Raw genomic sequence first — 21,782 nt, 5'->3', positions numbered from 1 at the left:
TTCTACATGCTTGAGGTTTTCTGATGTCTGGTGGGAATTGCCAATGAAGCTTCCTTCCAATTTCACACTGTCAGGCGAATGCAGACTGAATGCAGGGTGACAACCCACTTGAAAATAATTATCCATTGCCCTGGCTGCAGGGACATCCATTACCTGATAGAGAAATGTGCTTTTACATACATGCACAGATAGACCGAGTGAATTATTTTTTAAATAATTTTCTTCTTCCAGGGCTCAAAAGCCTCATCCTGCTTGTTACTTAGTAACTTTTGAAAGCATCTTTCTTCTAAAGGAGGGTACATTTTAAATGCACTGATCTGGTGACTGACAGGATGCTGATAATGAAGTCTTGCCTTCTTGAGGGTATATGTTTGAAATATCTTCATTAGCACTTCCACGGAGAGTGTGGGTTTCAGCTTGCGTTTTTAATAAGAGCTCCTCCCACAGACAGCTCTTTCAAGGCAATAGATATTAACCATACCGTAGGTTAGTAGTAAACAGATGTGGTTAGAGTCCAAATACTGATAATATCAGTTTAGTCCTTAATGGGTAATGTGGCTGCCAAAATAATCCACTACCACTGTTAGTGGCTGAGGACTCAGCTGGCACAAAGAAAGGAGCTCCAGGCACGGAGCCCTCCGCCAGGGGACGGGCTGTGACGGAGGACTGCGCGCAGGCGGCTGTTCGTGGCTAGAGGCCTTTATTTTGGGTGCCATCAGAGTGGGATTCTCGTAAGTGCTAAATTCACTTTAAAGGCATTAGGTGTCACAACCCTGTGCTGAGGTGCTTTTTGGTTTGTTTGGTGATGTTTTTTGTTTTTCAAACCAAGAAAACAGTATAGCTATCATATAAAATTGGCCAAACCAAAGCCTACGACTTTATCTTCTGTGCTTTGTCCACAGGATCTCTGAGAAAAGGGGAAATAATTTTTTTACTTGCTTATGGCTTTGGTGAACAAAAGCTGTTTGCCCAAAATTTGGGGCTGCCTGTTGTCTAAAAGTGGAATTCTGGCATCCTATGAACCTGGGGCAGCAAAGAACCAAGCTGCAAGTTCCTCCTTATGTCTTGTCATTTTATGGGCCAACAAAGTCACTCGGGAGCTGTTTTGCTGGGAATCATTTATTTCATTCCCCTTTCACTGTCTCTTAATCCATACCTCCTAACTATGCACTGTTGCTGAACTAAATTAACTGGTTTAGTGAAGACAGTATTCTTTATGTCAAACAAGTCTGTCTGGTCCAGTTGTAGAAAACTGTAGCTGAATTTACTGCGTACACCCACAGACTCTTGCAGAGAAGCACCTTGCTGGGCAGATCAGTAGTAAGGAAGCAAGATGTAAACCCAGAGATATTAAAACCTTTGCCATAACCATTTAAATACAGTTTCTCAGAACAGTGCACTTACAGCTCTACCCTCAGATCCAGAGGTATTTTTCAGTTGCGTAGATCGGTCGGGTTTACAGCTGTAGGGAGAGGGGTGGACTGACTTGATTGGAGTCCATCTTCTATGGCCAGCAAATCGTGCCTGTCTGATTGTCTCGCTGGAGTCCCTCCAGCTCCGGGAGCCTAGCTAGAGCACGTCCTTTGACGTGGGTTTGTAGTACATGGAGTTTGTCAAGGGAGGGGCACGCTTTTGACTCATGGCTCGGTGGTGGTGCTGAACTTGCAGTCCTGGTGCAGCCTGGTGAGACCCTGTCCATCCTTGGGCACTCTGAGGGTCCTGGTGTCTGTACTTTCCCTTTGGCATATGTGAAGGGCTGGACGCGACCGATCCCTGAGGGCAGCAGGAATATTCACTCAGTTGCTTTGTGAATTTGTCTTTGTGCTATTTGCCTTTGAAATTGCATTGCAGGATAGACTTTCCTTTTCCTGGCAGAATGATTTTGCCAGTTCCACTAGGTTGAACCACCTACACTTGTACTGTGTTATCCTTTGGTGGCAGGAAGAAAGGGGCTTTGGGATAACTTCCTTCAGCAGGATGGTATCTGACCAACAGGCAAACTTTGAGTGAACAACCACTGATGGTCCCTCAGTGTGTAGGGCAGCTGATTTAAATGCAAAATATTATTTTCCTTGTAGATAAACAGTTTACTGAAACGTTGTTATGCCCACTGTTAGTCTGCAGCTTGCTTTGCTTCACAGCTGTGGCCCCTTGCCATCTGCACCCCACAGGTGCTAGTTCAGTCCTGGATTGCAAGTTCATTACTGGGTCTTCACTACGGAAACTGTATGCAAGTCACTTCGGTGCTTGGACCGGACTTGGTCCCTGGTATGAATCACAGAGGCTCCTTAGCTATGTCTACAGAGACCTCTAATCTACAGAGAGCTGGCACACAGGTAACTTAGCTCATGGAGATGTCCTGTGATCTAGAAGGCGGGACGCAGCCCGTAAGGTGTTCATACATGCCCTTGTCATGGTTTTCATCAGGCCTCTATCAGTCTTCCAGTGACATGCGGCAGGCTTCTGCCTGGAGTGGGACTTGAGCGTTTTGTAGGAAGGGACAGGGAGAAATATTGATGGATGAAAAGTTAAAGTGCAGCGTGAGGTTGTGGCAAGAGTGCTAAAATACATCACTGCTTTTAGTACAAGTAATGCTTATGCTGTTAACCCCTTACAAGCTCTAGTTTTCCTGAATATTAATTTGACGTAGGATAGAAAATTGTCCTTAAGACAGACAGATCTGTCTATCTGTGGGTGAAAGAAACAGATAGATATAATGGCTATAGCTTATTGCAGCAAGAGAAAGACAAACAATCTGCATTGCCCAATACATTTAAGTAAATCTAATAGGAGGGTTGAGGAAGATAGCAAGATTAGCTTGACAAAGATTATTTGTTGCTAAACAGACTCTTCAGTGTTTCCCTCAGCCCTGACGTGCACAATGAACTGTTCCACCCAGGGCCTTTCCATTTGCTTCATGGCTCAGTTGATTTTGATGGCTTTATTGTGAAGCAAGATTTATGGAGCCCCAGGAAGGAATAAAATTAAAAACTTCCGTTCCCTGTGTTCCCACAGAGGAGCCCCCCGTGTCCGCTCATGGTGCTAGTAAATGGGCTGGGTGAGGGATCCTGCTTTCAGGCTCCGTGATCAAACCGTGTCCTCTTTGCGGTCCCTGATGGGAGAAGTGCGAGCGGCTTTGCAGATCCATCCCTCAGGTTCTGTTGCCTTGGGCAGGGAAAACGAGAGCACCTGGCTTCCTAACATCATAAAATGAACTTTAAAATTAGTTGTTTTACAAAATAAAAATGTCTAGATTTTAATTTTTTTCTGTAGGCACTGTCACATTTTTAAGCTCTTCTGGGTGGTGTGGCAGTATTAGCTCAGTGCTTCCAAAGTGCTGAATGGCTCATGGAATAACATATTCCATCAGCAGGAGTTTTAAGAAAAATCCTGTAAATCATGGGAGTTGGGACAGAATCACAGAGGTTGGCACTAGTGTTTCAGAGGTGCAGCTCCTTGTCTGCCCTCTCATCTGCCCCGTAGCTAGATTTTTCAGCCAGAGGACAACGGTTTTGTGTGAGGGTGGTCATCTGGCCGGCAGGACGCTGTTCCTGTGGGATCCTGCTAGCTGGGTTCATCCTGGAACGGCGCTGGCACTTCCAGCCGGCCACGGCCCTCAAAGGGTTTTCGTTTCATCTGGCGGCAGTGGCTCTGTTGTCAGAAACAAAGAATCCCGATCAGCGCTGAAGGAGCAGATACGCCCTGTGTTTCAACATCTAAAACCAGGCCCATCAATCTGAAACTATTCCCCACTCCCAGTGCCAACAGCTCCATTGATGACTCTGCTCCAGAAAGAAAAGAAATTGCTTTTCCCCTCACTGTAATGTCAGCCCACCATTTGGAGACTCCCCCGCATCTTCCTTTTCATGCTGGAGGTGGTGCACTCATCTCTGTGACCTGCAAGCATCTGCTTCCCGGGTTTTCCGCTTCATTGCATCGCTGTTTAGACACTGCAATGCTCTGTCCCACATACTAATTACTGACTTTTTGCTTCTGAGGAGCTTGATTCATTCTGGCACATTTTCCCACGTGAAACTGGACCTAGGGCCTTGGAAAACATCTTAATGGACATCAGAGTAAGTCTGAGTTTAACCCCAAACTGGCTGCTGTATCTGAGCTAAAAGGCACATCTTTCAGACCATAACTGTGGCAGTATGAACCTTCCTTGCGTGGAGTGCTTTGCCTCACAAACATCCCCCTGAAACGAGGGCAGTCCTGGCAGAGCTGGGAGTACTCAGGGAGGGGAGGTGTTTGCACTGGCACCGCTTTATCTCGGCTTTCTTGGCCGTGCTCCGAGTTGATGCTCTTGCTTGTGTGATTGCAGCAGGAGAACGCTGTGTAAGAAAATGACTTCTGCCTTTTCTCGCTGTAAAGCTCTTTCCATTTCCCACAGGAGCGGTGTCTGTCCAGGGCTGGCTACTGCGAGGTACTGAACGGCCTCTGGGAGGACGGACGTCCTCAGCTCCCACCAGCTCTGGTGGCCACTGCGGCGACGGCAGGCCTTTGCTGCAGAGCATGTTCGTGGGCTTGTAGTCTACTGAGGCTGCTGGTTTCCTCCAGAGGCTTTTGTTGTGTTCTCCTGCCTCCTTGACAGTGCGGAGGAAAAATGTTGTCACCTTGTGCACCTGCCCGCCCTGAAAAGACAGCGCTGGTGTGAGGCAGTTTGGGGAGTTCTGGGGTAGATGGGGTTTAGATCAGTTCCTGCTCGGCAGTTCCTGCGCTGCTGCTTGAGTTCATGATTTCAGGACGTTCTTCTACCTCATTGCAGTCGGAGTGTATTTTTGAAAAGGAGGCTCGGGTATTTGCAGGCTAAGCAGAGACTGCTTTTTCCTGCCCAGGGGAGCTGGCAAACCCAGCTTTTGGGAGAAGGAGAGCTGGTTATGGGGCAGAGGCACAGGGCTGAGGCTTGGGAGAGTTGTGACCGATGTCCAGATGTGCAAGGTACATCTTGCGTGCCCTTGTCTGCTCACCACTTCCCTCTGTACCTCGGTTTCCACACAACCATCAGAGATTAAAACCAGTTTCTTTCCCTTTTCTTTCTCTGCTAGCTTTTAAGCATTTTTGGAGCAGGAAACATCTCTTACTGTGTTTGGTAACTGATCTTTGAGTAGAAGGGTTTTGTCCTTAGGAGTCCTAAACGCTGCCGGTGTATAAATAAAAGTCATGAATGGCAGCGTGGTGGTGCGGCAGGCGGGAGGGCTCCCCATCACAGAGGCTGGCCCGGGCGCTCTCTTCTTGCAGTAATTCTACCTGTCAGCCCTGATTAACTCGGAGAGTGTTTCAAAGGTTTGGCAGGAAGGGAGGATTTCCTTCTTTCCAAAATGAATATATTAATTTCATATTTGTGAAGTGAGCACAGAGAAACAATCCTTGCTCAGCTAACCTTGCAGCAGAGGCCTTTCATTTAGGTACCGAAGATAAGTAGATACATTTGACCTCTATGTAATTTAAGACTCTTTCCTTAACCTACCTGCCTGTCCTAAAATAAAAGTCTTGCCTCCTGTTGAACGTGTATTACATCCTGGTGGCTTCAAGCACAGACCTGGGCATGCGATGCAGCCCTCCAAACCTTGTCCTCCGCAGTGTGCTCGGGTCTCGGGCTTCTTTTTAGATGCACCTGATGAATCCGGGCAGCCAGAATTAATCTTTGCCATAGTCACCTCTTCATGGCTTAATCTCTTCCCTGCTACCCTTGAGTCACTTTGTAATTTCAGCAGAATTTCACTATAATGTATTGGGTTCCCAGCTTAGCCTGATGGCTGTTTTTGTACCTTTGGCGTGTGAGAGATTGATTGATTTATTTATACACCGAATGAAACTATTGGTGCTGGCTAAATTTTTGCAATTTTGTAACATTTGACAAATACAGGAATGGAAAACCCGGAATGAAACTTGCCAGAACTTTCTTTTTTCCTTCCTTTTTTACCAGGAGACCTGGTTGAACTTTTTTTAATTCCAACCATCAAATGTATTTTGATAAAATTTAAGAAGTTTTCATAATCTCTCCTGTGTTTTCCAGCATTTTCCTGCTAATAATATTTGTATTTAAAGCTCTAACTGTGAGCAATTACCAAGTACTCCTATTTTTACTGTATTCCAGTTTGGATCATTACATTTTGCAAGCTTTGTTCTCACTCTGTTTCATTTCCATTCAATACAATATTTACTTTATGACCTGTCCTAAAGTATTGTGCGCTTAGTGAGAGTGCCCTTGTGCTCTACCCCAGAACAGGCTGCCTTTTGATGATCAGTGAAGCTTTTGGTGATGTATAAAATACTCATCTGTTTCATGGGGTTGCTCTGAATCATCCGTGTTAAATTTAAGGGTGCAAAAAGCATGTCTCACCTCAACTGCATTGAAGTTAGATTAAGAGTCACAGGATTAGCTCTTCTGCAGTTTCAACGTGCTTATTGGTTTGGGGCCTGTGGGGCTTTAAGCATATAAAGAAGATTTCTGCCTGTGCATGGGTTACGGAGGGAGGCAGGGCGCTGCTGGAGGCAGTTTGCCCGTTGGGCAGAACTGACCATTACCGTCCCGGTGGGTTGCTGAAGGTGTTGGGAGGAGCTGCCTCCTGCGCACTCTGCTCTGCTCCTGCCGCCCCTTCCCTGCGCCCAGCTCTGCCCCTCTCCTCCCCAGCCTGCCGTCGGCTCTGTCCCCAAATCCCATCGTCCCTGTGCTGGAACCAGCTGGGAACTCTTTGGCTTTCTACTCAAATCTCCTTCCTGCATCCCGAAGCGCCATGTCCAGCTCCCTGCTTGACGGGCTTCGGTGTTCACCAAATACGATCTGACATCAACTTGTCCGGAAAATATTGCACTTGCATTCTTAAGAAAAAAATATCATGAGATCAACAATTTCAATGTGAGTCTGCCTGTTGGTAATGGGGGACTGTAAAAATCTCAAGTGAAGCAGGAGTTTGTGCGTTTGGTGCTTTGCTTGAGAGATCATGGAAAAGTGCATGTAAAATATATAAATTTTAAGTTTTTCATAACAAGTATAAATAGCAAAAGTGAAGAAACCCCACTCTTGTTTAATTGCAATACTGGGCTTACAGGTACATTTACAGCTGGAAAATACTGTTAATTCATCAGATGAAGATACCAGAGTTTAACTCTACCAGTTAATTTTTCACCTTCATTAAGAATACAGAGAAGTAAAATTCTGTGTGGTCTCCACTGTCCTTAACTTAACTGAGGGTTGCACATGGTCAGTATCACCTAGGACCCTAAGGCTGAGGATACTGTGTAAGGTTTTTCCACATACTAAAAACATGTGAACTTTTTCCTTCTAGGTCCTCCATCTGCTCCCCAGAACCTGATTTCCAATGTCAATGAGACATCGGTGAACTTGGAGTGGAGCCCCCCGCAGAACAAAGGTGGTCGGGAAGACATCTCGTACAATGTGGTATGCAAGAGGTGCGGCGTCGGTGACCTCAGCCGCTGCCGGTCCTGTGGCAGCGGTGTGCACTTCAGCCCCCAGCAGAACGGCTTGAAAACCACCAAAGTCTCCATTACCGACCTCCTGGCACACACTAACTACACCTTTGAAGTCTGGGCGGTGAATGGAGTGTCCAAGCAAAATCCCAGCCAGGACCAAGCTGTGTCAGTCACTGTGACAACTAACCAAGCTGGTAGGAACCTAAACACAAATTCTCTTCCTCTCTTTTCTGCCTGTTTTTTAGGAAAGCTGTGATTTGCATTACATTTAGCATTAACAAATGAATGCAGGGACCCCTAAGATGCAGAACTGGGTCAAACCCTTATTTTCTGGTTATTTATGTGGATAGTTTAAATTCCTTAGAGCTAGAAAAACAGGAGGATTTTACTGCTGTAGCTGGGAGCAGAGCTCTGCTGCAGCACGCTGTGAGGACACGGGGAGGCATTCTGCAGAAGCAGAGCAGCCCAGCTGGCCTGGGCGACACGAGGGGACGGAGCCAGGGGAGCCCTGCACATGGACACGAATATGCCCTTGGTGTTTACAGAGGGCAAAATACGCACTCGGAGAGCACAGGATTGTGCTTCTGCTCTCTCTCCAAAAAGACTGAACGTGTAAGATTCAAAAAGAGGGATGAGCTGGTGCTCCCTTGCCTGCTCCCTCTCCTCTCTCTGCAAAGTCAATTAGATTCTGTTCCATTGTTAAATAAATACCTCCTTAACCTGCTGCTAACGACGTTTCAATTGATCAGAGCTGGCATTACTTTAGAAATCCTGTATGAGCTTTCATCTTCCTGCTGGCTGATTTTTGCATTTCATTCATCCGGGAGAGTGAAATACTATTTCTGTTTATACCTGATTATTTCGGATACCCTAGGCAGTTCTACTTTTTTCAGTCCCCTGTGCTTGACCTAGTAAAGGCTGCTGCAGCAGATTGTGGTTTAGTTTTGATGAGCATTCGTATGATTTTTTTCTTTAATTACATGAAAGCATTTCTTGTTTGCAGCTAGCTAGGGTTTTAAGCACAGGGTTCCAGTTGAATTTTTAATTTAATGCACAAAATCATATACATTTGAATATGACACTCTTCTATATGCAAATTAGATACCTAGACTGTCAGACTGACTACAAGACCGTCAAACCTGTTATCTAATCGCTCACAGCTCTGATTGCCTTCAGGTCCCACAGATGTTGCAGGCATTCAGCACCTTAGAGCGTAGCTTACAGGGTTATAATTTATCGTTAGACTTACGGTGTATGGGACAATATTAACGTTGTATATTTTGATAGCACTGGACTAGATAAATATTTTGAATTATGGTTCCTAGTAGATGCATGTGAAAAATAGGTATGCATAGTCTAAATCTACAAATTTTAGCTGTAGTCCAGAACACTTTGATATTAACAGTGAGAGATACACTCAGTTTTGCAGTGACAGTTACAAGCAAAATTAAGTCCACACTGAAGCACCTTTGCAAATGTGGTCCAGTGTTTTTTGTTCTTTAAACCTACAGTTGACAGTATCCCTTTTAAATTACGATTCAAAAATTCAAACTACTGCTTTACCTAGTGAGAAAAAGACTAATAGAGAACAGGGGCTGTTACACAGTCTTGGCAGAAAGCTGCAGGAGAATGCTATCATATGCTGTATGAAAAGAGAAGATTGAAAACAGCAGCAGGGACAGTGGTTTTGTGCTGTGAATGCCTAGCAAAGAGAGTATTTCTGACTGATTTTGGCATGTGTAAGGATTAGTGGATGCATATATGCATGAATAAGTGAGTGGGATCCATCTACCGTGTGAAAATTCTACCATCTTATGCTTTAATATGCAAACCGAAATCTGATTGAATATGCAAATAAGAATTGATTTTGTTTATTATCCATGAGTAGCAGTTCTTCACATCAGGAAATTTGTATTTTTCCCAACATACCCAATTATGAAACATGCCCAGTCTATCAAATGCTTCAGAGGGCTGGAGAAAACTGTACTGGTGCAAATGAAAATTAACTCCAAGGTGCCGGAGTTCTCCCGTTGTTATACGACACTGTGTATTCTGCTGCACAGAAGATCTAAATAGAAATGTGTGGCCTAAACCTACAGATCTCAACTGACATAAATAGTCCTTACATGTGCAAATAATCCCATTGATTTCAGTGTAAATGCTTGCTCCAGTAAAGGTTTGTAAAGTTGGACCCTTGGGTTTTAGAAGTTCTGATCTGTTTAAGCATTGTAAATTGTGTCTGGGGTGCATTAAAATTCTTGTGCCACTCATTTTCTTTCCCTTTATTTCATTATAAAGGAATCATGTCATGATAGAGCACTGCCACAGGCTTGGTTTTGATCTTGCACCTTTCTTACACTAATGTAAAGCTACCTTGCTTTCTTTGCAGCAATTTCTAAATTGAGATTAGAGCCAAACTCCTCCTTTAATAACACTCTCTCACTGCTTTGCTAATAAAAATGAAACTGCCAACAGTGAAAATCAAACGACTTGGTTTTGCTATCTATGCTTGTGCTTTCCAACATTTGATAGGGAAAAAAAAAAGTTGCTAATGTGGTTCTTTAGTTCTTTAGATATGAGGCAGTGCTTTTGGGTCGCATTCTGGGCATTTTGCTGGAATTGTTTGCAAGAGGTGCTTCTTTGAATTAAGTTCAGTAGGGTTGATAAGTATGCAAGGGACCAGGAAATCCTCCCTCTCAACAGCAGTCTCAAATTGACCTTCCAAATATGCAGCCATACAATCTGATGAAAATATACAGAAATTTTAGAACGCAGTTTTTGATGTCAGAATCAGAAATCCAAATATTTGTATGTTTGCTTACATTGGTGCCAGCCCCTCTAGAAGGCATGTGTTTGGAGACAGATGGAAAGCAATGAGAAATCAGCACAAAATTGAAGAAAGGTGTTGCAATGACATAAAAGATGCAGTTGAAAGGCACAGGTGGCTTTTTGTTTGCTTTTGCCATTTTACTCCTGGAGATAATGAAATGAGGTAGTTTACTTTCCTTCTTTGTTTAGAAACTCTTTTCCGTTTCCAATACTGTAGAAAAATGTTTAAATGAAAATAAGCTTCTGCCATTCAAAGTAGGATCGAAAAGCATTTGAAAAAGTATTTTTTTCTGCTTCCTTTGAAAAGGTCCTAGTTTTTATAGCTTCTTTTTTTAAAAGAGAGAAGCTAAATTTCAGACTTTGAACCAAGTAAAATTTCTATCTCCTAGTGAAATACTTCGGTGTTGTGATATTTTGAGAATTTTGAGTGGTGAATTCAGCTCGCTCTTCTTACATGTTCTGTATAGTAAATTTTTTTAGTTTTTTGAGATGGGACCCACCACTCTTTTCCCATGTAAGATTAAAAAGAAATTTAAAAAGCAAAGGATGGAACACTGAGCTGTTGAAACTTGCAGCCAGCACCCTTATCACAATGAGTACTGGGAAGTGCTGCTGGTATTAAGGGTCTCCACCAGCAGTGGTGACTTTTGTGGCTTTCTGGTTTTGATTAAATGAAATCAGCACTTTGTCCATCTTTTAAAAACATGAAATGACTTGTGGAAGAGATGCAAACCAGCAATTCTCTTGCGATGCTGCTGGGAGAAGCTAATTTCAGTGAGAAACTCTACCAGGCAGTTGACTGAATAGCTCAAATATCTCTGGGCTCTTTTTTTTTTTTTCTGCTCAGGATAATGCTGTGAAGCTGTTCAAAATTAAAAGTAAATCTCTCAATAAAGAGACCTTGTTCACAGCAAGCATGAAGCTTTTGGTTTTTTTGAAGGGTGCCGAACAGTTTATATTTTTATTAAAGATTACAGCTGGGCTGTTTAGGTCTCCAACCGGACAGCCAGGTTCACCGCTAAGCTCGTCTGTGTGCCCGTCCGAGGGGGCAGCGCCGCAAGGGCACATTTTGGCAGGGATGCTAAAGGCGTTCGTAAGGCAGGGCAGCGGCGGGGAGAGCCTTCACAAGCTCTAAATGAGATTTAAAATCCAAACTAATTCTGCTGCTTGCTTTTCGCCCTTCTTTTTGTTTGCCTTTTGTGAGGGATATGTGTCCTTCTTGCTCCTTTGCTTGTTGGAGTTAAAACAGTTGGTATTTCTGAATGAACAGACTGCCTGGTGATTCGTTACCTGGTTAGGTTACCTTGGGCTCAGTGTTTCCTTATGTGGACCAGCACAGCTGGATGGAGGCAGGATGTGCTAATTAGGATGAAAATACAGTATAAATAAATAAACTTACTCTTTCTCCCATTGCATCGGACTGGATGTTTTCAAGCTGCCTGTGCTCAGGATCAAGAACTGATCCTTCTTATGAATATCTGTCTCTCTGCCCCATTTTTCCCTCTTTCTGTTCTCGTTCCTCTCCCCGGCTGCTTTTTCTCGGCGATCCCGCACACCTTGCCTGTCTAGCTGTCTGTTCGCCTGTCTGAAAGCCGCTTCGTCTCGGCAGCAGCGCGGTGTGGCTGGCTGTGCTGCAGTCCTTCCCCCCGCCTTCCGCATGCTCCCCCGGTCCCTCACCGTCACTCAGAGCCTGCGGTTGTTCGGTATCCATTTCCAGGCAGCAACGAAAGTGGGTCACGGTGCCGTCAGGACTCCAGCACCGCCGAGAAGACCGGTGTGAATTGAGTATTCTTCTGCGACAGGCTGCAGTTGTGGTGGCCAAACTGTCATGAACCCAAAATACCGACATTGGGGCAGGGAAGGAAAATGTCAACTGTTACTCAGTTTTATTTATCCTTTAGGTTTGTTTGTTATGTTCTTAATTCCATTACGAAAAGGATAAAAAAAATCTGACCGATCCTGATCCTTTGAGGATGATTGTGTTTCAAGTTAGAGTGTTTTTAGTTTAGGTGGCGGGGTGGAGGCGGGGGGGAAAGAAGGGGGAGTTATTTGCTTCCAGATGACTCACAAGTTCTACTGGACTTTTTGTAGGGGTATACATACTCCCGTTTTGCACTTCGGTGGGTCTTCTTTGAACGCCCACATTTCCTTTCAAATACTGATTAGCATTCCTCATGTGTTGTACAGAACAGCACAGAAAATGCATATAAGGTCTTGCATTTTGCCAAGCGTGGTTTAGCCTGTGCAGAGCTAAATTTGCAGTCAGTAAAAATTCATGGACATACATTGCCCTTGGTCAGTGTGCACTCTTCATATCGACAAAGTAATAGTTGCTCAGGCACATCAAAAGCAACACATGCCAGGGCCAGGATACCCAAGGTTTTCAGTATTTTCTCTTTCATGTGCTATTTATAACTTATCTATAAAGAATTGCTCTGTGGTGAGACATCAAAAGACATTGTTAAGTAGATTTCAGTCACAGAGCTTTCTTCAGGTGACTGCATGAATACCCTTAAACTACTACCGGAAAATAAAATTAACAGATACCCTGAAGATCGATCGATCCATATGATTCTCTAAACTCTATCGTGTTCTTTGAGTTTAGTCCTGGTTTCAGTATAAATAACAGTAAATCTTTCTGTTCGGTGAGAGTGAACATAACATTTTTTGATTTTGTCTGTGGTGATATTTATGTACATATTGAGAATCTTATCGATAGGGAGGTGGTAAAAGAAGTTAATTTTGCTTTCAAAAATAGCAAGGTCTGTAGTTATTCAGACTGCTACAGTTTTATGCTCAGCCCTTGTAAAATTTTTCCTTTTTTTAATGCAATCCTGGTGATGAGCTGTTTATTGCTGTGTTGAAATGTAATTTTGAAGAGCTGTATAACCCCAAGGAAGATGTCATCTCCAAAGAGCCAGGGAAAGAGCTCCGTGAACTTGAAGACAGGTTTCATCACACAGTCATGTCACAGTTTCATAGACCCTCTAAAATAGCGTAAGTGGGCAAAGTCAGTCATTTTCTGTTCTGACATCACCCTTCCCTAGTGCCTCCTGAGGGCATGGGGAGGCTCATGCAGGTCAGCTCCCCTTTCGCGGCTGGGTTTCCAGTCCGGCTCCCCGCCTGGCTCCCTTGGGTGGTGCGAGGACGGGGCAGAGCCGGTGAGGTTTAGGGCGTTGTGGAGGGCAGGGTTAAGGTGCTGGGACAGGCTGTCACTAGGCGAGTGTTTTGGACCAGTTGGGAAGTGGTGAGGTTTGCAGCAAGTTGGACGGCTGGAAGCTGTGAAGGTGGGCAAGTTCGTGTCTCTGCCCCAACAGAGGAGCGAGTGGCACTCCAGATGCTGGGCACAGCAGTACCTGGCTGTAGCCTTCCCAGACACCCAGGAGTCAATTCAATTTTTTATTTTTATTTTTTCTCAAAATACTTGCTACCAGCGTGGTCCCACCCTTTCCAGTTACTTGTTCCCTGCAGCCAAAGGATACAAATAGCCTGTTCCAGGAGTCGTTTCACAGGCACACAAACCCAGGAGGAAACTCGTGCACGTAGCAGGGTGTGTTTAAACAGTCACAGCACCCTGGCCACCCAGTTCCCCACAAGCCTGATTTAAAATAATCTCTTGGCAAACATCTGGATAGATGCCAGATGTCCGGAGCATGGGATGTGTGTGTGATACTCCTAGCTGCTGCATTCTTTTTTCTGTAAAATGTCAGGGTAATGAAAAAGGGGAGTTGCAAGGGGGTGTTTTTATTTTGCTTTAAAGGTGTTTGTACTAAGGATGATGGATCGGCAGCCTCCTTGTTCCTCAAATGGAGCTGTGTCAAGCGTGAATTCAATAAGGAAAGAGATTCAAAACTAGTGAGCAGGGACTTCAGAAAGGGGTGATTGGTGAGCGTGACACCCCGAGTGATTTGTTGCAGCATTTTGCCGGATTCCGGGCTAATTGTATGCAACTTTCTCGTTCTGAATCTAAACCAGTGTGGTTTCTAAGGCTTCACATTTTCTGCTAGACATAAGCAGCAATCCCTCCCCGTAGACACACGTCCCAGCAGAAGCGTTGGGACAAGTTGTCAGCTGTTGCGGGGTTCCGCCTGCCGTAACCGGTGAGGTGACCTGCCAGTCGGCGCAGGACAGGGACCTGCCTCGCTCTTCCCTCCCCTTGTTTCTCCGAGGGAGCTGTGTTTTGGCTTTTGCTGTCTGAAGATCTACATGGAAGGGAGTTACCTCGAGGACTTCTGAAGCAAACCAAATAACGTGTTTTGGGAAACCACAGGCCTTTCAAATATAAACGCAGCGGGAGATGCAGAAAGAAGATAAGCGCAAGAAATTTGGGAATTGCATGGAAAGCAGCAGTTAGGAATACTTCTGAATGGGCAGATTTTGGTGTTGCCTCAGAGATGGCGTGTGTTGACCGCTTCAGATTTCTTCTACTGCACATTTAATTACGTGTGTAAGATAGTGTGTCTGAGTAAGGAGCTTCTCCAGGCTGGCAGATGCAAGTGGGAGTTTCTTGTTAACAACTCTGTGTTCTTGCTCGGGTTTTAACTGATGGTCTGTAATAAATGCGTACTTATAAGCATACGTGCTCCTGTCTTAAAAACAAAACCGGGAAGACTATTGTTGGGAGGGATTAAATTATTATTATTTTAAGGTAACTACAGCTTTCCACAAAGAAATAATAATTAAAATAACAACTGCCTGCTTGCTGGCAAAGCCGCCTGCACCACCCATTTCCATGAATTTGTATTCAAGGTGGGGGATACAAGTCTTGGTCGGAAGGGAGGAAAAAAAAAAGTGCTTTCTAAAGATCCTTGGTAAATAACCAGCTTCAGGGTTCAGCGAACAGCTTAGACAAGTTGTATGTCAGATAGAGCCAAGAAGTAATTGCAACATTTAAATAGAAGTTTGGTCACATTTTAAAAAGATCTCATGGTTTGCTAGGGAAAAAAGAGGTTAGTTACATATCCTCCTGGGAAAAAAGGCATTTAATTTCAGGACTGGGTAGTGTTGACCATATTTAAATTATATAAATTTACTTTTAGGAGGCATCAAATCAAATTCTGGTCTCAGTGATGTTGGTACAGATGAATAGTTACCAAACTGACAGAGATGAAGATACGGTTCTGCAGCTTTTGTTTGCTCTGGACTATTTAACTGCGCGTTTTCTTTCGCTGGCAGCACGCTGACATTTCACATTTGTGAAGCTTGCTGTCCAGTCTGAGCGCTTCCCTTCAACAATTGGCAAGGAAATACTTTCATGTGGAAGGAGATTTTGCCAAAGAATGTTTGTGGCTACCAAATGTTTAGATGGGCTTCTGAATTTTCTAGATTTTTTTTTTCAGCTGACTAAATTAATTGGAAAGCAGCCAGAGAAACAGCAGAGTCCAGTCTGTAGTTGAGCAACAATAAAAGGCTTCGGAGAACTTTATCAAAGCTTCCATTAACCCCCTGCTGATGTCCTCAAACAGGCTTTTTTTGAGAGAGTGGAAACACAAAAGCTAGGCTGCACAACTGCCCCTGTGTGTCCATTCAAAGGTTTTAAATCCGCACAGTTACTAATTAAAATGCCATGCAGAGTAGCACAAATAAACATCGCTAGTCCCTGAAGCCCAAAGTTTCTGCACTGGCTCAGAGTTTGGAGGGCAGGATGCTGAGCTGACCCCGTAAGGGCAGGTAAAGCAGCCCCCTTTGGTTCAGATATTCTGTCCTTGTACAGGGAGCTTCAAAATGTGTGTCGAGTCCATCCATATGCATGAAATCATACTCCCAGAATGCCGTCCCAAGGCAGCCTGTTATTTTTATTTCTTTTTTGCGTAGCATTGCGTTGAACCATGAGGACTAAATAGAGCTGTGGCATGCCTGCTGGATCTCTGTAATCAGGTTTGCCAGATTTTGGTGGACATCAAAATGCTGAGCACGCGAGTGAATACTGCTCCTTTCATTGAGAAATGTCACTTCAGATTTATCGCCACGTGTGAACTGGTGTGCAGGGAGCGCTTTATTATTATGGCAGGGCTCCAGTGGGCTTCCCCTCCCAAACAAAGCAGGCGAATGCATAGCCTCTATCTGCGTCTCACTTGAAGGATTTCATGGCGTCTCCTTAGATTAAGGTAATCTGCCTTCATTACTAAATTCGAGAACCGGCGTCCCAGAACTCTTAGTAGCGCGCTCCGAGAATGGATTCAGGGTCTCTGAAAGTTGTGATTTGTAAACTGATAATAACAAAAGTTGATCATGGTTTTGGATTGTGTGGTTTTTTTAAATATAATCTAGAGAGATGTAGGAAGCTCAAGCATTTGTATTTTATTCCTCTGGTCATTTGGATTTCAAAACATCTCTTATGGAAAACTCCTACTGTTAATTTAAAACTCCTACTGTTAATTTAAAAAAGGCTTTTGTTTCAGCCTTCTGAACTGTTCCTGCAGAATTTATTAGGATTTTTATTCCTGCTATCGAGTTCTATCACCTAGTCTTAAAAAGACGATAGACTGATTCTGATTTTTTTATTAAATACTTCTACTGTTCCATAAAATCTCTTTGGTTTTGTCTGAAAATCTCTTTGGTTTTGTCTGTATTAAAATCCATTGAAAGTATCCATGGATTATTACAGACAGAAAAACCCTTAAACTGTAATGTGCTTTGGATATAAATGTCTTTCAGTTCCGTGGATTACTGAAGACTAAAAGGAAAGCACTGAAGTTTTTAATTAGGTTTTTATTATTTTTAATTTTCTACGTGCCATTAAATGGTCCCATCAATATATAGTAGAATAAGACAGTTTTGGCTAAGGAAAATAAGAAGGTACAGTGGGCTGGGAGAGATGTCTTATATATGAATTGAGTTTTGTGTGGCGTCCATTTATTCTGGCAAACAAATAAAGGCATGATCTCAAGACAACCCACTACAACGGCTTCCTGGGAAGATTGCGCTTGTCTCGATAACATACTGCGTTCTTTAAATCTGTCCTCTGAATCGGCCTCAATTTATCTTTCTTAGCATAAAAGGGAATGCAGATGGAATGGCTGCAGCCTCCCTTCTAGTTTATCAGGACATTGTGCATGCACATAAATAAGACAGAAAGTGACTGGAATACGTGAGTGGCTGAGTGTTAAATCCCGTGTTTTTCAAGCTCCCCGGGCGCTCTGGGGCAGGGTGGCCAAGGGGGCTTCTGTAGGAGCTGCAGAGATCTGTGGGCTCCGCGTCGTACTTCAGACGTGATGCGCAGACCCAGCGGTGCCTTTCCAAGAGCGTTCCAGCCGTTTGCTTTCGCTGCTGCCTATGCTGAAGGTTAAAACTCCAATTATGCAAGTACTGGGAAGAACTGGTTTGAAGAGAGTGGACTGGGCTCAAAGGGAGACTTCTTTAGCACTGCTTGCAGATGTGGCATTTTTCTTTAATTAGAGACTATTTTTATTGATATTTGTTACACCAAAAAGCTGCGAACATCACAGGTTAGAGGGGCTCTGCAGCACAGGAGCTTCCTAGCTTATTTTCAATCTGATTGATCCTTAAATGGAGGTTACCAGCTTCATCTGGATCAAATGAGAAGATAATATAAAAGTTTGGACCTGCTGATAACAAAACTGAGCTGAAAACAAAGCCATGAACCTTACATGGAGGAGAGCCATAGCACTAAAAAGTGCTTTGCGTGCTGTTGGAAGAAGAAATGATTTTTGAATTGCAGGTTTTGAATGAAGGTTATGTTTTTCCTTGCAGTCCCCATCCTGGGCGCTTCTCAGTTCCACCCTGTGGGTACCCTTTGGGGCCCTGGCCTCGGAGGGGAGGAGAGACCTGCCGCAGAGATCTGATCAGGGGTCAGGGTGGGCTCTCAGTGTCCTTCTGTCTGCTGCGAATCTGGGACTGAAAGTGGAGGTCCAGGCTGGGAATGCAGACCCATCTCTGCGATTGCTGTGCTAATTTGGATTTATTGTTTTCACGGGCTTTTGTTTGCCCGGACTGTAGCTCCGTACTCCTTCAGGAAATAAACATGGCTGATTTCTTTGTACAACACTAAATCCTCATAACCTCATGAGGTTGATGATTTTTTTTTGTTTTAATTTTTATTTTTTCAGGATGGAAATTGTTCAGACTTTGTAATGGCACTTGCATTGCACAGGAAACTTTACCAATTATCTTTCTGACTGTTTTCCACTGAGGCAGCCACCTTTAATATTTAATTGCTTATTCCATTTGGGGTTTTTCTAATTGACACAATTTTTAAATGAATAATGCACTAGTTTTCAGTATCCGGCATAAAACCAAAATAATAAACCCCTTTTATAAGTTTAATTATGTGCTATCTATGATGTAATCAGTTACTGACATCACGTAGATTTGAATTCTAAGGTTTATGTTTCAGGAAACTTAAGACTCTTCCCCAGTTTGTCCCTCATCACCTTTTTTTTTTTTTTTTTTTTTTTAGCTGAACAGCAAACTTCAGGTAGCTTTGCTTTTTGCAGCAACGTTGTGTGCAGAATGTAGTTTTCTCTCTCATTGGGTCTGTTAATGATTTTTAATTTCCTGAAGAAGTCTTTCCCTTGTGGATGAAGGAAAGGGGACTTAATTCAGTTCCAGTGAGAGGACCTGGTAGAAGAGCTCCGAGCGTGCGCGTTAGGTGTGCTGCAGTCTGATTCTCTGTGGTACTTTTCCAAAAGCACAGAGTATCTTTTTCTCCTGAAGAAGAGGAGCTTTGAATGGGGTATATGGCGGTGACTTGCAGCACCCTGGAAGAACTGAGGATCTCCAAGTGCTGTCAGACCAGTGTCCTTCACGAACTGCTACTAATGTGAGCACAGAAAACCTAAACCTTGATTCGGTCTCGAGAGTTTCTTAACAGCCCAGTGGCAGAGATTATATCATGTTGAATCCATCTAACCTTTGTACAGAAGGTACTTTATCGGGGTTCCAGCTGAACGCTCTGAATATCAACTATAATTAAAATTTATAGGTTGTTCAGCTGAAATGTAAATACGTAAATGCAAATCTTCTGCACCAGGCTCTTCTGTGTGATGGAGCTTAAAGTAAATAAAAGTGAAGTTCCTTAACTTTGGTGACTTTGAAACAATTTGTTAGTCTCAGGGGTTAAGACGGGAAATGTGATTTTTATTGTCAGATGAGTCCTGGGTTTTGATTCTTTTGGGTGCCACAGGCTCAGGAGGGCATGTTTGAGACCCAGCCTGCAGTTGCTGCTGGACCTGTGTATCACGGTTGAAGTAAAATATTTATAATTTTATTATCTTTTCTTCCTCCAAGATTCTGGCCATTCCTGATGTTGGGTGATTGATTTGAGAAACCCAAATGGTGGAGTCTAACTCTCTGCTATTACCATAGCCCTTCAGAAGCCAGGATGAGACAATGTGGCCAAACCTATTTATTAAAATAGCGAAAGCTGCTTTAGCAAAATGAGTCATAACATTTATTTATTTATTTTGTTTAGAAGATACTTCAGTATTTCCAAAACATCTAAGTGGCATATAGGACGGAGGCTTTTATTTGTCTGGCTTTCAAAAAGGCTTTTAAGCAGCTCTTTTTACAAAATCTAGTATTTTTAATGCTGAAAGTAAGTGACAAAGGAATTTATTTTGCGCGCGCGCACACACACGCACACATATATATGTATATCATCTAGACTTCCATGTCTGAAGTAAATAAAAAGTAACTGTGTGAGAACCAAGGAGAACAGCATTAGGAGATGTGGTGCCTTGGGTACCAGTTCACACATTGTCCCATAGTGGGTTAAGCTTTACGCCGTACTGCTGGGGTAACCATGTGCTCAGATGGCTTGGTGGTAAGTACGAGAAAGGACCAAGGAGCAGAAATGAAGTTTTCTGTTAGTAGATATAGACATGAGGCACCTGGTGAGAGCTGTCCTTTGCAACGCGAGACAAAGGGTTGTCCCTTTGGGATATTTAATAGAGTAGGGTCAGTATTTTTGGTATTGTTTTATGGATTGTTGATACACTGCTGTAAGTGGTTCAAAAGCTGCACGTGAGAAGTAGTTTGCAGGGCGCAGATACAGCAAGTTACTTCATTGGTCCTGTACAATTCAAGAACAGCCCTACCCGCATCGTCTGTTGACGCATGAACTGTACACAGACATGTCTTAACTCCTCTGACTGTGGGCAGAAGAGTGGGAAAACAGGAGGAGGAGTAGCTGGATGATTGCTTGACTGGAGGAAGGGTTTAGAGGATGGGACGGGGTCTCATCGCATCTGATGTGTCTTTGAGGATAGCTTTAATTTCCTTGTGGAAGGGGCTGGAGGAGGAGTGAAGGAGGGTGTTTTGAAAAGGCAGCTCAGCAGATCCTCCTCCTGTGCAGCAATACAAAGGTGAAGGACAGGCTACTTCTGGGGACAGTTGGCTCTGGTGGCTGCCTTGGGCTTCCTGGGAGGAACAGCGGGGTATGTGGATGAGGTAGAGTTGCCCTGAGGGTATGGTGGTAAGTGGGTCAGATTGCTCCAGGCTACTTATTTTGAGCGGTTGGGGAATGCCCCATTTCCAACATTATTATCTGTTTTAATAACTAGGGGTTATGGTCTCTAATTTCTCATTCTGGCTCCCCCAGAGCCACTGTACCCTGGGGTGCTCTACATTGTGTCCCAGCATCAGTGGTTTCTGGTGGTCTGTGCTGGACCAGCGTCTGGGAAGTAAGAGGATGATTACAGCAGTGCTTCCCAGAAGCGTTCAACCCAAGTTCGGGTCATGGGATCCTGCCTCCAAGCGCGACTGGTCCAGGCCCTAAAGGAGGACTCTGAGAGTTACGGCAATCTTTCTTCGTCCGGACTGCGCGGCCCATTTTCTCTGCTTCTCTCAATCCAATGTAGTGCAGCTGAGCATCAGTGTCAGCTTCTTTAGGCTACAAAATTTATTGTTGTTTATATTGGGTCAGATTCTAACCTCAACTAGAGGGAAGAGTAACTGCAACGTGACCTGCTTTGTGACCAGCGGCTCCAAACCTGCTCAGGTCAGACAGCTGCTGACTAATTCCCCATCTTAACAAATTGCTTATAGCTCCAGAGTTTCTTAGAGCAATTCACGGCGCTAAGTACGTTCACCCTTCTTGTGTTAATCATTTTAGTTTAAGCGTTTAGAAATATTTCGGTGCTGGTTTTTTAAAGTGGTTGTAATGTTCCGACAGATTTTTATAAATTGCCTTCCAACGAAAGACTTGTTTTCCCGTTTGTTTTAAACTGGCATTCATACATACAGGAAATACACAGTATTCTGCCATGTTTCTGTTGGCAACTATTAAGTTATCCTTGTCAGAACATGCCAACAGGATTTCTTAGCAAGCTAGCAGAAAGAAAACAAGCAGTTCTCAGACTAAACAGACCCCATGCTTGAGTTGTAATACAGATCTCTTGCTAGATTCTGTAGTCTTTTGGTTTAAGGCAATCTTTGGGATTGCAAGTTGCAGATTCAGATCTTTGGAGTTACTCCAGACCTGCATTGCATTAGCTGACGTCATTATTTGGCCTTCAGAATTGTAAGGCCAGTACCTGAAAATAATATATTGCTGT

The 21,782-nt window shown here is 43.8% G+C and overlaps 1 protein-coding gene across 1 annotated transcript in view; it reads left to right on the top strand.

The window, feature by feature from the left end:
- Window positions 1-21,782, top strand: part of EPHA4 (EPH receptor A4) — a gene marked incomplete at its 3' end in the record, with an annotated part of 103,351 nt that overhangs the window by 52,801 nt on the left and 28,768 nt on the right. The window contains exon 5 of the mRNA XM_082003822.1: window positions 7,293-7,631. Coding sequence (XP_081859948.1) covers window positions 7,293-7,631 — 339 coding nt within the window. The remainder of the gene's footprint in view (window positions 1-7,292; window positions 7,632-21,782) is intronic.

The sequence above is a fragment of the Phaethon aethereus genome (assembly GCF_964289735.1).
Source record: "Phaethon aethereus genome assembly, chromosome: 9".
NCBI classification, from domain to species: domain Eukaryota; kingdom Metazoa; phylum Chordata; class Aves; order Phaethontiformes; family Phaethontidae; genus Phaethon; species Phaethon aethereus.
The sequence above is the reverse complement of the archived record's forward strand: the minus strand, read 5'-3'. Positions and strand labels throughout refer to the sequence as shown.